We start from the raw sequence: 17921 nt of genomic DNA on the forward strand, positions 1-17921 counted from the left end.
GAACTATAAGTAATAAATTTTAATCCTGGTACCTTTGATAACTATTTACAATATAATCATGCTTTTCGGTCACCCATTATATTTTTTTCGATATTTGAATTGTTGATTTGGTTATCTCATGATTTATGCGATTTTAACTCCGGGTGAAAATTAATTTCAAATCTATTAATCTATATCAATTTTAAGGCGGATTTAACTTTTGTACTTTTAAACTCAAAATATCAAATATCATATATGGGATGGAATATTTAGGTCCTCATACCTTTATTTATTAAAGGTTTAGGCAATTGTGTTTCTAATTTTTATTTTTTGTGTCTTTTTTCTCTATTCTTTCTATGAAAGCACCCCATTTTTTTCTCTATTTATTCATTTTGGACCATTTGATAATGTATCAGCTGAATTATGTAAAATGTCAGAAGCTGACAGTCCAGGTTTTAATTAAGCATTCCAATGAAGTACTTAATATGTGTTAAACGGAAGAACAATATAATGAATTAAATTGGGACGCATGAAATTTATCAAGCGTCGCTTTTTCAATTAATCCCAATACGCTTTACATCTTATTACAATCATGGTTTGATTTACATTAAAGTCATATCAAACTTCTAATTAAAAAAAATGATGCATAAGATTTTAACAAAATGGATAGTTTTCATTATTAAGCTTATATGTACATATATTTTTTTCTGAAGACAATTCTTTAAATTGTCCACATTTAGAAGAAGTCTACTTTTTTGAATTGCTTGCTTCCAGAAAGCAATTCGCACAACATATTTTCGGTATATATGCAAGTGACCTAAGTGTGACCCTTCTTGTAAACATCCGGTAATCGCAATACGCATGGATCTGTCATTTAAATAAACTGTTATCCGATTGTACATGTTATACACGTGCTCAATATCCATGCTTATTTGCTGATTGTTTACTATGAGATACAGTCGGTAAACTTCGGCTTTAAAACACGACAATTAAGTAGCTGCCATATTTTCAGACAGAGAAAAAAAATTGACGATTATACGAAATGATTGCATAAAAAATGATAAAATCGTGCACAGAAAACTAAATTATGATATATACATGCATTGGTTCAAGAATTGGATAAACATTATTTTTCACCAGTCACTCATTTCACTTAATATTCAGGTTGAAATATATCATTCATTTCAATTACAACCTGACCCCTCACAAATCTCCACGTTACATCTCTGTACCCTCCTCATATTGACGTCATCATCTTATGCAATTCAAATGGCCCTGATACAGCTTTCAGATTATCAGATGACAACAGGAAGTTTTTTCTACAATCTCTTCTCTCAAAACTTCATCACCTAGGATTTTTGCTCTTGAATAGTCTTCACAAACGATTGTGATGTCCTTTTTCATTGTCCAAATTAAATCATTTCCTGTTCTTTTAAGTACCTATCAATACCATCGGGAGCCCCTTTACCCTGTCTACTTTCATGAAAATTCAAAGTAGCATGTATTCTTTGTCTTGACAAGATATAGACAACATACAAAAGTGATATGAGATTTAAAGGACTTAAACCTTTAAATTTTAGGTGATTTTGAATATGCTATGCACTTGCTCTAGTATGATACAATCTTATTATTGGTGCAGCTGTTAGTTGGTTTCTGATTTTAAGACTCGCTCTCATGTTTAAATTAAAATACATTACATGATTATAGTTCCCTGTATTGTGATTCATCTCTATTCGCAGCAACCCAAATAACTGTCATTAGCATGCATGTAAATTGTATATAACTTTTGATGGAGCAGGATCTGCCTACCCTTCTGGAGCACATGAGATCACCCCTAGTTTTTGGTGGGGTTCGTGTTGCTTATTCTTTAGTTTTCCATGTTGTGTCATGTGTATTTTTGTTTGTCTACTTGTCTTTTTCTTTTTTAGCCATGGCGTTGTCAGTTTATTTTCGATTTATGAGTTTGACTGTCCCTCTGGTATCTTTCGTCCCTCTTTTGCAAATGCTTTGCATTGTAGTTTTTAACTTAAAGTGTAAATTATGAAACATTCGGAAATGAGCAGCCCCTATTTTTACTATTTCGCAGTCTTGTGCATTTGGTGTCGATGATTAGCATTACATTTAAATTTAAAAAAATAACACAAAAAAATATTCGATACATTTTCCTCAAATTTATTTTAGTAGATTTAGTTAATGGTTCTCCATCAAGAATATATTTATACAAATTCTTTGCAGGAGGCAAAACTCAATTTCAAGAATCACAACCACTTAAATCAATTGATTTTGTTTTTTTAAATGTGAGAGGTTTTGCCGAGTTTTTCTTTGACATTTGGAAAAGATCGAATCTTAAATATGAAAAAAAATCTTAAATGTTTTAGAAATTCGAATAAAACATTCATTTAATACATATTACATTTGATGTTTCTTCCGACAGTACACATGGTACAATCAGACAAGCAATTACTACAACAGTGAAATGCGTTTCAGAAAGTATTCGTAAACATCAAAAGCAAATATTTGCTATATCAAGCAACATATGCTGCAAAAGAGCAAACACTCTTCTAAAAGAATATCATTAGCAGGTAAGAAAAAACTATATTTATTAATGCAAGGTATAATGTATTCCCTAAAGTAATTAGATAAGGCTTTGTGCAGTTTTGTGCAGTCTATTGATGACGTTCTGTGTTGTTTGTTTGTAATAACTGAGTGACTGCATTAATAAACGTCATTTTGAATGTAAATCACAAAATTTGGCAATTGGAAATTAAATAAGAAAACATACAAATTGTTTGTAATGAGTTATTTTTTACCAATTAAACGTTTCACGAATAAAAGAGGAAGACACGTGTCTCCTGTCGACTTTAAATAAAATAAGGTAGCAGAAATGGCATCGTTTGGTAAAGAAAACTCTATCTTTTGCGTACGGGAAATCTAAAAAATCCCATTAAAATTTAAAAAAAAGCTGTTAAACAACATCAGTCGTTCATGCTGGCTCAGCATGCAAGTTTGGATGAAGTCTGTGTTGCAGTTTCTATGAATCTAGATAATTAATCATAAGCACTACATTTTGCCTGTTCGTCTAGTTAAAAAGAAAGTTGTATTTCTATTTTATATAGATTTGCACGTTAGTAATGTGGACATTCTAAGCGTCCTGAATTTGCACGAAATATTTGTCACTGGCATTCAGCAGCCCATCAACCAATCAATCATTATGCACCACTTGCATTTTGAGATTCCAGTATGTCTTTGTTACATATCATCATAGATCATCATATGTTTGTATAAAAATAAGATCATTAGATATGATTACCGGTGACACAACTATCCATCAAAGTTCAAATTAGTTTGATGTAAAAAATTATAGATATATGCTCATCAGATCGATAAATTCAGAAAAACAAAAACCCAGACCAAAAGATGGACATGTTTGCTCTGTGTAAACATTATACACGTTATTTCAATAAACATTACTTTATATAAGTGAAAAGCCGATTTTTAAAAACTGTGACTGTAGTTAGAACAAAAGGATGGTTCAGAAAATTATCGATTGGTTAAAAAGTCGTTGTATTCGATTTCTATTTCTGCTATAAAAGTTAACCACACTCTTTGATTTGGCCTATATACATATTGACTTTATGAATTACCATACTTTAACGACGTTATTTTGAATTTAATTGTTTTATGTTCTTTGTAAGATCTTGTATCTTTGTAAGAAGAAATGTTTGACATCATTGACATTTCAATTAAGATTGTTACAGTTTTATGGTTAGAACAATAGTAAACATTTATTTAATCTCGTACCCTTTTCTTCTAGGAACAGATTTACAACATTAAATTGATGAATAATCAACTATTTTTTCAATGAACATTCTTTTTTCCATTTTAATTGTTCGTGCACTTAAAGAATGCTCAATGTCTTTATTTAAAAGAATATGAACCCCTTTATGTGAGGAATAACAGGGTACTTAATGTCCTATTATGTGAACCACTTAAGTAACGACTGCATATAAATAATAGGATGGGTAAATGCTTCATGTCCCTATCTGAAAGACGGACTATGGTCCCATTTATGTGATGAATTCATTAACAAAACTAACTTTCAATACTAGAAAGTACAGTGCATAAAAAAACATTTCTGAGGGTATAGAAAAGAGGTTCCTCTTTTTTGAATTCTAAAATATCACATCTAATAGCAAGCTGTATAAAAGGGCCACAAAAATGATTATAATAAAACTATTCAGACAGGAAAAATAACGGTCTTTATTCTATATATATAAAAAAAACGAGAAACCATCTGAACCAAAGTAACAAACAACAACAACTGCACATAAAAAGTGCAGCGGGTTTAAACGTTTTAAAAGGTACCAACCTTCACCCAAACCTAAAACAATTATAGTGTAACATCACAACGTAGAAAGACACGCTATAGACTATAAATTTGATCTATGACACAATGTAAATACAAAAGAAAAAAGTTAGAAAGAATAGAAATTTAGTAATTTTTAATTTCCACAATACCTTTATAGTGTGCTGTTTGTCATCGTGAAATGCTCTGTCATGGTATTTTTGGTAAAACTTCACGGAAAAATAAGTATGCAATTTACCTGTAATTAATAAAAACGTACAACAATTTGATGATATTAATGGAACTGGTAATAACCACATTTTTTTTTTAATAATATGATGCGTTTACTTATGTCGTTCAATGAGAAAACTTATAATTCCTTAAAGTTGTTGTCGGTCATGGACGATTAAATCAAAAAGTCTATTTGTTTCGGATTCGATAAATTTTTAAATCGAGAATTTTGAATAATTTCAACATTTTACTTATTTATATCAAAAATAACTATAATAACATTGTTATGCATGGCCAGTGTATAATACCAATAATCTTAACCCTAAATGTAAAAATGTCACCAGCTGCAGATTAATTTCATAAACTTGTACATAAAAACTGAAGAGACATGTACAGGTAGTTGGAACAAATTCATGCAGGCCTAACAGCATTGCAGGTACTCTTTTGAAAATTGTGTCAAATGTCATGCTGATAAACTTCGCACGGAAACTCTACTAATTTTGACACCTTTAAATGATTGCCCGATTAATTTGATTTCCTTTTTCCAGTAATTGCTTCTTCAACTTTTCTTAAGCAAAACACAGAATGATTAAAAAAAGCTATTGTGGTATTCTAAGAATTCAATAAATCTATGTCACAGTCAAAGAGCAATGTTATAAATCGAAGTTATTTCATCAAGTTCCAATTTTCTTATTGTTACCTCAATATTATTGGAATTCCGTATAATTAGTACTTGTTTACGCATAAATTGATTTCAAAATTAATGTTACATTATCTTGATGTAACCAGTATGATGTTGTCAATATTTAATATATTTAATTTGCCTTAGTAAACGGAGAAGTTATAGACAGTGCTGTGCGTAGGTTTTTGTAACATCGAGGCATGCAGTGAACTTACCATGGACTTCGTCCTTGCTTTGTTTCTTAATGTAGTACTTTTTATGTTTTCTGCTCGAAGTACAACTGCTGGGGCACCAAACCAAAGTGCAATTTATATTCAATTACAAAGAGACGGTAATTTTGATAATAAGATTTCAAATGCAGTACCATTAAAATCTTTAAAACCTGTGAATTTAATAAAGTGTGCAAGACATTGTTTACAAACAGAAAATTGTGAATCCGTATTTTTTCACAAAGATGGCAAGGTTTGTATTATGTATTCATCCAGGATGGCAGCAGTTTATAGTGTTTCGAGTGAAAATGGATGGAGATTTTACCATAAAGGTCAAAGTAAGTTCTCTGTTCAAAATGAAAATTTTCAATTGCTGTTTCCAAAATTTCTCTTACGGACGGGTGGCAAATATGTGGAGTAGGATCTGTAACATCCCAGAGCATCTGCAATCACATATGTATTTTGTCGAATTCATCAGTATGTTTTTGCGCCTGTCCCAAGTCAGGAGCCTCTGCCCTTGGTTAGAATTGTATGATTTTTAAATTTAGTTTCTTGTGTATATTTATGTGTTCATTATCACTGAACTATAAAAAGAAGATGTGGTATGATTGCCAATGAGACAACTCTCTACAGCATACCAAATGACACAGACATTAACAACTATGAGCGAAGCACATATACATTTTTGTTAAGCGGCCAGATTAAGCACGACTTCTGGTGCAGGATCTTCGCGCTGCATTGAATGCATATGGGTGGCCTTCGTCTTTTGTCTACTCTTTGTTGGGGTTGTTGATATTTCTTTGACATATTCTCCATTTTCATTCTCAATTTTAACTAGTTCTCGGGGTAGTGTTTCGTCGACTAATTTGTATTTTCGACGTTGTTCGTTTTATGAGAACTTCAATTTTGCATACAAAATTGACTTTTGTGACAAAAATGAATTTTGTAACAAAAAAATGAATTTTGTAACAAAAAAATGAATTTTGTAACACAAAATTTACTTTTGTGTTAAATTTTCACTTCTGTTTAAGAAAAATCAATTTTGTCTTCACAAAAATAAAATCAAAATTGAATTTTGTCATTACAAATTTAATACAAAAATGAATTTGTCTACAAAAATTATGTGTTTATTTTTGTGTAGACGAAATTGCCTTTTGTGACACAAAATTGCCTTTTGTGGCACAACATTGACTTTTGTGGTAAATTTTCACTTCTGTTATTAACAAAACTCAACTTTGTCTACACAAAAATAACAATAAATTAAATTTTGTGACATAATATCAGTTTTGTATGCAAATTAGTTTATAGAATCCAAACTAAACTAATTTGCATACAAAAATAACTTTTGTCGCCCAATTTTCAAATCAGGTAACAAAAGTAAAGTCTGTGTAACAAAAATTAATTTTGTCATGATAAAAGTAACTTTTGTCCACTGAAAGATAATTATGTATGACAAAATTTTAAATTTGTAGTATGCTACACATTTTGTTAAACTGAACTCATTTTTGTTGAACAAAACTCACTTTTGTCTGTACAAAATTCAATTTCTAGTACAAAACCCCAAGAGTCCCATTCGGCGCCCCGTATTAAATTGGCTGCATCGACAATATTTCTATCAAACGACAACTGCATAAAGGAGTCCGGAATTTTTGGAGTAATTCAAAACGACTTATCATCAGTCGCCTATATGAAAATTACAGATGTTGAGTATATGTCAATGAAACAGCGATCTAAATTGAAACAACCATTCATAATAAGCTTTAAAATATTTGGATCTGAGTGTTCCTGTTGAATGTAAAACCAGATAAGCAATTAGGACTCACAAAATAGAAAAAAAATCCACGTAAAGCTTTCATGTAACTTTAGATTGAAGTATTGTTACCGAATCACTACAAATTCATTGACGTTTTATAATTGATAGTGCATAATAGTCATCGGCAATTCGGCTTCATTTCGCTTTTATTCTCGCTTGAAACGAAAGTCACGAAGGTTAAACTTGGTGATCTACATTCCTACGTGGACATGGCCAACATTTAGGTGTAGTCTAGGCTGAACTGTATTTTTTAAACATAAATATCTTGATCCAAATCTTCGTGTAAGTTTATACAACTTGTGAAACTTGTGTCATAAAAATGACAGTATCGAGAGCAAGATTTCAGAAAATATTTTTTTTCGTATTCTACTGACAAATCTTATAAATCGCTTTCTCGTTTACATTTTATAGATATTCCTTTTTTTTTATTTTTCAAACCTTCATGGAAATTTATGAATCTTGAACAGAAGCTTCGTCTTGCTCAAAAGATGGCAACTGAAGGGAAAAAATTGAAAGTATTACATTTGATTTTCCTTTAATTTCTTTATATCTAAATTGAATTACTTTTGTTTGGCGTTATCCTTTGAATGTAATTTGTGGTAAGTTATTTCGACAGCAATTTAATATAATATGAATTTACACATAGCTATGAGGATGATAGAGCAGAGTGTTATCAGAGTGTAAACATTGTAAAATAAAGGTAACAGAAGTATACCGCTGTTCGATATTCATAAATCGATTGAGAAAAAAAAAATCAGGATTACAAACTAAAATTGAGGGAAACACATCACATTTTAGAGAACTACGACACAACAGAAACACAACATTAAAATGTAACACACACAGAAACGAACTATGATATAACAATGGCCATTTTACTGACTTGGTACAGGACATTTTAATAAAAGAAATGGTGGGTTGATCCTGGTTTTGTGGCATGCCAAACCTCCCACTTTCATGTCAATGTTTGATATAACATTAAAATGACAACATTACATGATAAGACTACAATAAAAATATAGGGGAGAACATTTAGGATAGAGAAACACACGAATAATAGCTGAGAATTGGTGTCAGGTTTTGAATTTAATACGCCAGACTCGCGTTTCGTCCACACAAGACTAGCATTATTATCAGTGACGCTCTGATGAAAAAATTTCGACAGCCAAAACAAGTAAAAAGTTAAAAAGAGCATTGAGGACCAAAAGTTCGCTATGCCAAACACGGCATGGATTGTCTGCCTAGGATAAGAACATCCTTATCATTAAGAATAATTCATACTTTTACAAACAGTATTTTTTTTATAAAATGACTATATGATAGATGATAAAATCGGTGACTTACTACAAATTCTAATATGACGTGGTTCTTTCGCTTTGTGAATAAACCTATGCTCTAAATCCAATAAATTTTCTTTGCAAATGCGTATATGGACTACTGCATATTAATGAATTTATGAAATTAGCATGCATTTATTTCTGGGCCTTTTATAGCTTTCTATGCGGTTAAAATCTGCTCTATCGCCCTTTCAGCTAAGCGTTGTTTGATTTACCATACTAATGTTCTGTTGCTGTCTATTTTTAAATTACAAATGTAATGCAACAAACTATGACGTTTTGTACATACCAATCATCCCTATTTAGTAAAGCACACAAATGGTATTTGCCATTTGGAACAGTAATTAATGTGTCTCCCTCGTATTTACCAATCAGAATCCTGCATTTGACATGCAGTTTAATAAAGTTGAACAGAAGCTTTTTGATGACTAAGAGATAACATCTGAAGCAAAAGGTTTTTTTTGGTTTTCAGTGTTTACAGATTTTTCAATGTCAAAATGGACATATGACTTATAGATGACACAAGACATTGTTTATGATAAGCAAAAAGCTATTCTAAACTTCTAAAAAAAATCAAGTGTTTACATATACCCAGTCGATTCAAAATAGGACGCCTCAATAATATTAAGTGTATTCATTTAATTTAATATGTTCATCCTGTTGGAAAAAAAGTTATTGAAACAGAAAGCTTTTAAACAAAAGTAATATTTGATTTGAACTAAATTTTGCGATAGATTACAAATACTCAACTTTTAGATAGCTTTGAATTGATGTTAACGTGTTTGATTTGATTTTTTTCTATCGACATTGGACATCACTGATTGCTGGGTCTGATATAAAATTCTATCGACATTAATGGTTTTGATTGAATGTAGTCTCGAATATCCTGACAAGTTTCAATATTCAAGTTTTTATTTCTCAAGACCCTTAACCAGGGTATGCGAACACATACAATAGAATACAAATTAACACAATTTAACAAAATAAATTGATTCAATGAACAAGTTTTGTTATACTTTATTATATTCAATACAAGTTAACATTATATAAATAAAAATAACACATAGCTGAGAGGGTGATAGAGCAGATTGTTACCTCGAGAAAACATTGTCAACCCTCTCAGCTATATGTGGTATTTAACTTATTATACTGAATGTCTTATCATTGTTGTCTTTTACAGATTAATTGTATTTTAAAAGTATTTACTATGACATCGCGTACATAACATGCAGTTTTAATTACTTGATGTAACTTTGATTCATTTTCCTTTAAATTGTCGATTTTTGATTGGTCTAGACGAGAGGGTAACATTAAAAAAACTTGTCACCCTCTCAGCCATGTGATAGAGTAAATTAACACCCTCGTTCAAGCCAATCAAAACATGGCATTTTAACGTGAAGTATATTAAATATACATGATATACATTTTCAAATATATGGAAGACGGACATATCATACAAACATAAACAGTATTTCAATCATTTTACTAAAGAAGGTATGATTTAACAAAATTTTGAAGCTTTGAAAATAACACAATAATTGTCCGAGTTAAATAAAACATTAAATGTATCAACATTTGGATTTGTAGTGAATTCTTTTGGCAATAACATGACGCTCCATATGAATATGTAGAGTCTGATGTTATTGTTCGTAATAAGAACGATAACTCTGGTGCAACAAGACTAGAATAAAATGTTGCTTTTTAAAACCAACATTTATATAGCCATCGTTGTGGGTGAATATAAAGAAAATTTAGGGTAAAAAAGGCACAGAAGAGATATTAAGGCAATTGAATCACTTAAATACGGTAACTATTTGTTCAGCATGTTTTGGAAAAGATCAATATAATTAACAGAAATTATATTCTAAAAAATGTATCTCATGCCATATAGCTAAAACAAATCAACAGTAATAATGATGACGACACCAATAACAACGAAAGCTTCACAACAAACACAACAAAAGGAGCATCAACAGCAAAACCACCACCGGCAGCAACAACATCTGTAAAACAACGATAGCAAAATATACAATAGTAAAAATTTAATATATAATGGTGTGTTTTTTTAATATTTCCATTTCTGTTTTAGATTTGTGCTCCTTGACAGATGGATACAGGTATGATGCTAATTTAGATCGGTGTATCAAGGCATACGATACAGCTAAATCTCACTTTGAATCTTCTACTGCTTGTCAAGCTGATAATGCTGCTTTGGTTAGAATTGATAGCAATGCCATGTGGACATTTGTTAAAAATGAATTAGGTTTGTATATATGTATATTGTAATGATGTTTCGATTCAAAGATAACAAAATGAAAGCCGTATTATGACCTGTAGTTTGTTAGTTTCTTTGTCAATTACTAGTAGTCCCTATTGGAGAGTTGTTTCATTGGCAAAAAGTAAAATCACAAAAATACTGAACTCAGAGGAAAATCAATTTGGAAAGTCCATAATCACATGGCAAAATCAAAAAACAAAACGCATCAACAACGAATGGACAAGAACTGTCATATTCCTGACTTGGTACAGGCATTTTCAAATGTAGAAAATGTCGGATTAAACCTGGTTTTCCTGAAAAGCATACCACATTTTATTATTTTTAAATAAGAAAAATGTGTTCGCATGTTAATACTGGTTGATCATTGATTGCTTTTTTTTACGTACTAACATACAATTATCTAATAAGGAATTGTTACACCTGGGATTGAAGAAAATTTCGAAGCCAATTCAAAGGTTTATTTTAATAAGCTGAAAATTGCAGTTCAATGATATAGATTGTATTCAGAAACATTGTAGATATTTGTTACTTACATCTGATAAAATTAATCAATACGTGACATATATGCACTTAGAACTCATTAAAGATACATGGCCTCTAATTTTGTCCTCCAGACTTGTGTTTCGTCTAAAAAAAGAGTGACACTTTTGTTTTATTCGGTACGTTGAGTTGAATTGAAACAAAGTTGATTATTTGATACAACGAAATAAAATAAATGTTCATCGGCGATATATTAATTAAATTCAGCGATGTCATTTTGCTCACATATTTGCGTTGTTATGCTGTATGTGTATCTTAATTTATGTGTCTTCTGAAAACGCCCATGCATCATTAGTGACACGTTAGTGCCTCGTCGCGTGTATCACACTAATTATCTGCAACTCCTGTAACGGTTACCCATTATTCATCCCTCATACAAGGTCATGCTTTTTTATACTGTTTGTCTGACGTCTTGACACTAAATCCGTTGGATATGTGTACTCATAGATACTTTAGCATGGAAAATATGGTTAATGTAGTCCTCTTAGGTCGATACGTCGTGAATTTTTATGTTGGTTAGTTTAGTTGTTCGCAGCTTGTTCTATTGTTTTTGTGTTTGGTGTTTGTTCTATTGTTGTTGTGTTTGTCATATTAACCTGTTGGGGGATAGAGCGCCGGCCAAATTATTTATCTGCTTGTTCTAAGACAAGAGCCTGTAATCAAGTTGTTGCCGTTGGTTGATGACTGTCACACTTTAGTTTTATGTCCTCGCCGTAACGTTTCCCATGTTCGTCCTGTACGTCAAATAAAAAAAAACAAGTGTCCGTTCTCTTTCTTGAGTTTGCCTCAACCAAATGTTATAAAACTTAATCACAAATCTTATAACCACAAAAAAACAAACAGATCAGGTTCGACATCCCGATCGATTATTGAAAAGACATCTGTGTATTCAAGAAAGTCCTAAATATTAAACAACTATAATATGATTTTGTAATAATGTTGCATCTTTGGAACGTCAATGTGTTTGATGCTCTGGTTGCTCAAGATGCATTTTAACTTAGAATGAACAGCTTAATTTACGAGATCAAAAGTTTAATTTCTGAAAAGGTTTAATATGTTAAAACAGAAAATTTAATGGTTGATTTGTAGTAAAGTCGTTTAATATCCATGACTACTAGAAAGAAGATGTTAATCGGATATATTTTTTTTCTAATAAATAAGCATTATTATTCATTTTTCCTAGAATATATGTCATTAACTCACTAATTTTTCAATTCATATGTGATGAAAGTATTGTAACTGTATTATTAAATTGATACAGAATTAGTATTGTTCATGTTATCTTTTTAATCTCGGGATGCTTGTTCTCGATTAATTCCTTCTTTGCCAATATTTAGTCTTTTTTCTATTCCTGTTGTTCTTATTTGCTGAATTAAATTAACTACTTCTTTTATATACTTCTTATTTGACTTTCTGCTGTTACTTTGGTTTTTTTTTTTGTTTTTTTTTTTATCTGATCGATGATCGTGTTCATTCTGCTCTTGTTAAAGTCATATAGAACATGTGTTAGAGAAGGATGTAACCCTTTTTTTGTTTGTGATAAATTTGTGTGGAAAATATTCTTTCAAATATCCCCTTTTTTCATCTATTTGGTGTATTCTTTCTTTATTGATATTACTATTTTAGAAATAGTATGAGCCTGTGTGCACAACAATTGCCTATGATATACTCGAAATTAAAGAAAAAATCAAACGTGCAACAGAAAAGAAAAAAACCTTCGCAATTAATACCGTTTAGGTTCTATTTTTCATGCATGATATGCTCTTCTGGGTTTTACTCTATTGCATAATAATTTACAAATAAAAAAAATTATTCCATATTTATAAACTATTAGTAGGTTTTTCTAAATGAATGGGATTTTGAATAAATAAGCATATTTACCTGCGGAAAAAGGATATTCACCGCGCAAAACGTCGCGTGCTTTTTCGTGTACAATTTTGGTAAAAAAACGTTTGATTTACAATTGCTTTTGGTAAATATTTTGTATTACATTCATTTCTCTTGGAACATGAAATAAAACATTTACTGTCTTTTGTTTCGGTAAATATGTGGTTTTATTGACTTTTGAAAAACTGATATTCACCGCATATTTACCTCACCAAAAGACAGTAAGTGTATAATATCTATACAATATAGAAAAAAACAAGCACTGACTATATGTGCACTGATATTCTTCACTGAATCGGTACAATAAACCATATGAATTTAAAAATCAACGCGCTTGTTTTCAGGAAAACTTTCATTATTTTATTAAGTAGATTCAGGATCAAAAGTATGGAAAGCCAAAAATCACATTGCTTAAGAGCAAAAAAAACCAACAAAATGACCTTACCCGTTTAAAAGGGGAACTTATGTGTAGTCTGATTACGTAGTTTTATAAACTGGTAATTTTTACAGAAAATGCATCATTTACATCATGTCAATATAAAGACATTGGCGACTGAGTGGAGTGTTCAATAAGAACTGAACATTCAAAAGCAGCGACTCATACAGCGGTACAATTTAGTACACCATGATTTCTACTGCAACTGGTTGTCTTTATTTCCTAAATATAGTAACACAGCTCTATTTTGTGCAATGTCAATTTCGTCATGGATCAGCTTTTCAATAATCAGGGATTCATTAAGGGATAAAAATAAGTTTGAAATTAAGCACACAACTGGGAATGGCTCGGTAAAACCTCGCTCTTCACCAGTTTCTCAGCCTCATGCAAAAAAGTATATATTTTTCTGACATTGATCTATAATGGTATATTTATTTGGCTAGTCTTTTTATACGCCCATCAATGACGACGAATATAGTATGCATATCGTCCGGTGTTAAAATGTCACACACATACTTAAGAACGCAAATGGTTACGGCCAGAAATCGCCTTTAATTGTAGCCAACAAAAGACACAAACCAATATTAAAATTTAATAAGATTTATTATTCAAAAGTTAACAAGAAGTATGACACAAATATTACTGTCAACTTAAGAATGTCAAAATATGAGTCCAATCTTTTATCTTTATCTGTATCCTGAAATCGTTCGGGGATCTAATCAGAATATAACGTTTTGTTTTTCAGCTGCTAAAAATATAGTAGACACTTATGTACAAGGCTCAAAAGACGGGCAAGGCGTATGGAGGTACGACGATGGTTCAAAAATTACATTTATACAATGGGGAACCTCCCAACCTGGAAATGGCGCTTCTGATATTCGTTTAAATCTTTGGAAAAGTCATGGATATCGCTTCCATGACGTAACAGGAAACAGCCAATATTGCTTTGTTTGTGAAATAAACATGAAGTAGATTAGACTATTATATGACCAAGTTTCTCAGTATTTATTTGCGTTCCTCATACAAGATCTGTAAATGTTGATTTCAGATATCATGACCTTTGACATTTGTTTGCTGTTCGGCTAAGCTAATATAATTGATTATATTTAACATTTAAGACTTGTAAACTTTTATTTGGGGTCTATTTGATGAAAAAACAAGGGATACAAGAGGTGACTTACCTCCGATACATTTCTAGAAATATGATTCTTTAAAAGCAACCGCGTGGCGACCATGTTTATTTCATATAGGGTTTGATGGGGATCTTATTTCAATACACGGTTAGTAGTGGTTTCATGTCCCTATATATAATCAACACAGTTTTGAGGGGAAATCTTAAAAGATTTCAACAGAAGAAGAACTTGAGGATTTCATACAACACATTTAAAGCAAGCAATTTGTATTCAGATATCGCAGATCAAATTTATTCGTTCTTTGTGTAATCATACGTTTTTTGATTGAGTTAAGTCTGCTAATTGATATTTTATCGTATGTTTTTATATGTTGTGATGTTATGCTATTGTTTCAGAAAAAGGGAGAAGGTTTGGGCCCATTAAAACGTTTAATCCCGCTGCAAATGTTTGCACCTGTCCTAAGTCAGGAATCTGATGTACAGTAGTTGTCGTTTGTTTATGTAATATATACGTGTTTCTCGTTTCTCGTTTTGTTTGTATAGATTAGACCGTTGGTTTTCCCGTTTGAATGGTTTTACACTAGTAATTTTAGGGCCCTTTATAGCTTGTTGTTCGGTGTGAGCCAAGGCTCCGTGTTGAAGGCCGTACTTTAACCTATAATGGTTTAATTTTTAAATTGTTGTTTGGATATAGAGAGTTGTCTCATTGGCACTCACACCACATCTTCCTATATCAAGTTATTATTTTTGGCATTTGTTTTTGAACTGACCAATGGAAGTGGGTTCTTAATACTGAGAATGGAAGACTTAATCACTTTGATAAGTCTAAATACACTAGTCTAGTATTACTTCTGTACCACATGCTAAGATATATGCTGCTTTTTTGTTATTTTTTATTTATATGGATCTTGTCTGTACACCAGCTTTGATTATTTGTAATATCTTCAATTTTTCACTTATTCTTACAACATTTGTATAAACTTCAAGATTATAAAAAAACGTTTTTTTTCTAAAGTGAACATTGATTGGTTAAATATTTCTCAGTGTGTTTGAATTAGTTTGCTAGCTTTTTGGTCATGAATGTTTGTCTCTAATATTAATTAACTGTGCATTTGTATTCAGATATCGCAGATCAAATTTATTCGTTCATTGTGTAATCATACGTTTTTTGATTGAGTTAAGTCTGCCAATTAATATTTTATCGTATGTATTTCTATGTTGTGATGTTATGCTATTGTTTCAGAAAAAGGGAGAAGGTTTGGACCCATTTAAACGTTTAATCCCGCTGCAAATGTTTGCACCTGTCCTAAGTCAGGAATCTGATGTACAGTAGTTGTCGTTTGTTTATGTAATATATACGTGCTTCTCGTTTCTCGTTTTGTTTATATAGATTAGACCGTTGGTTTTCCCGTTTGAATGGTTTTACACTAGTAATTTTGGGGCCCTTTATAGCTTGTTGTTCGGTGTGACCAAGGCTCCGTGTTGAAGGCCGTACTTTAACCTATAATGGTTCACTTTTTAAATTGTTATTTGGATGGAGAGTTGTCTCATTGGCACTCACACCACATCTTCCTATATCTATTTACATAGTGAGCTTGTGACCTAATGCAATATATAATTCCCCATTATGAGAAAACATCACTGAACTCCTGTACTTATTATGTCTGATGTCGTAAAATTCTAAAATTTTGTGTTATGCAATTTTTGCAATTAAAATGAACGTTTTCCTTAAGTAAAGAATGTTGTTACTAAAAGCGAATCGGCAGTAAGTTTTATTGAAAATATTCAGAATAGTCTGTTTCACCACAAGAACTAAAAGACAATATGCTTATTTTTTGGAATCTGAAGAACAAAAGACCTGCACGAGTGACGCTCAATTGGATAATATCATACAGTGAAGTGAACTCTTTATCAATTTATTGATACTCTTCGGGACAAGTTGGCAATTCCGCTGCGTGCAAAAGTTGACACATTGATTTTCGCCATAACAGCAAATTAAGTTATGTACTAAAATGCGTATGTTGTCTAATATAAAATCAGATGTGGTATGATTGTCACTTACACAAGTCTCCACAATAGACCAAATGACACAGAAATTAACAACAGTTACTATAGATCACCGTACGGCCTTCAACAATAAGCAAAGATAATACAGCATAGTTATCTATAAAAGGCCCTAATGATAAATGTAAAATATTTCAAACGCAAAAACTAACGGCCTAATTTGTGTATAAAACAATGAACGAAAAACAAATATGTAATCCAACAAAAAACAAAAACAAAATTTAATGTATTTTGTAAAGAAACTATGCAAGTTGATCAAATATGGAACTGCTGGAAAGAAATAAGTAGATAATGCAGCTATAAATTTAATTGGCAAGGAAAAAACATACATCTTAAATCAGTGTTTTAAATTCGGAAAGATTGTTCAATATTTTTTGATAATTTGTGCCAAAAAAGAAATGTCTGTAAGCATATCAGAAGAAAAGAAATCTGATTTGGATTAGTTTAAGACTTAAAGGAAATCATAACGACTTTTTGAATATATCTATTCCCCATATTTTTGGATCGAATTTAAGGGGGGGGGTTAAGTTTCTTTTAAAACAAGGAGATTAGATGGAGATCAAACAGACTTCATTTAGATGGACGTGTCTTAAAATTTAATACAGTAGATACAAATTTTGGGGATAGGGGATATGTTTTTTTTTCATACAACGATTTGAAAGTACACAATTTGTCAAAGTCTTAATCGTCACTTAATGAATAAAAAATGAGAAAAGATTTAACAGAAACATTAAAAAAATCTACCATTAAATTGCAATTTTCCAATGAGTCTAAACCAAAAAAAAATTAGCAATTTAAAACTTACCAAAGCCGTATTTTCCCATTCTTCGTCGTTCGAGTTAATAAGGGTCACCTTAGCTGTGCAGATTAACTTCTATATACCGACTTGCTTGGTCAATAACTATAACTTAAAGGCTTTTCTGATATTCTTAAATTAAAGCAAAATGCTAGTGTGCTATGCGAAATAATACACCTAATCATTATTTAT

The 17921-nt window shown here is 31.2% G+C and overlaps 1 protein-coding gene across 1 annotated transcript; it reads left to right on the forward strand.

Annotated features, from left to right (window-relative positions):
• Positions 1 to 5401: 5401 nt before the first annotated feature.
• Positions 5402 to 14713, forward strand: LOC134705553 (uncharacterized). Its single transcript, XM_063564268.1, has 3 exons — positions 5402 to 5784; positions 10686 to 10859; positions 14483 to 14713. Exons 1-3 carry the CDS (start codon positions 5454 to 5456, stop codon positions 14707 to 14709), a joined length of 732 nt encoding a protein of 243 aa, XP_063420338.1. The 5' UTR covers positions 5402 to 5453; the 3' UTR covers positions 14710 to 14713.
• The last annotated feature ends 3208 nt before the right edge of the window (positions 14714 to 17921 follow it).

The sequence above is a fragment of the Mytilus trossulus genome, chromosome 2 (genome assembly GCF_036588685.1).
Source record: "Mytilus trossulus isolate FHL-02 chromosome 2, PNRI_Mtr1.1.1.hap1, whole genome shotgun sequence".
In the NCBI taxonomy this organism is placed as follows: domain Eukaryota; kingdom Metazoa; phylum Mollusca; class Bivalvia; order Mytilida; family Mytilidae; genus Mytilus; species Mytilus trossulus.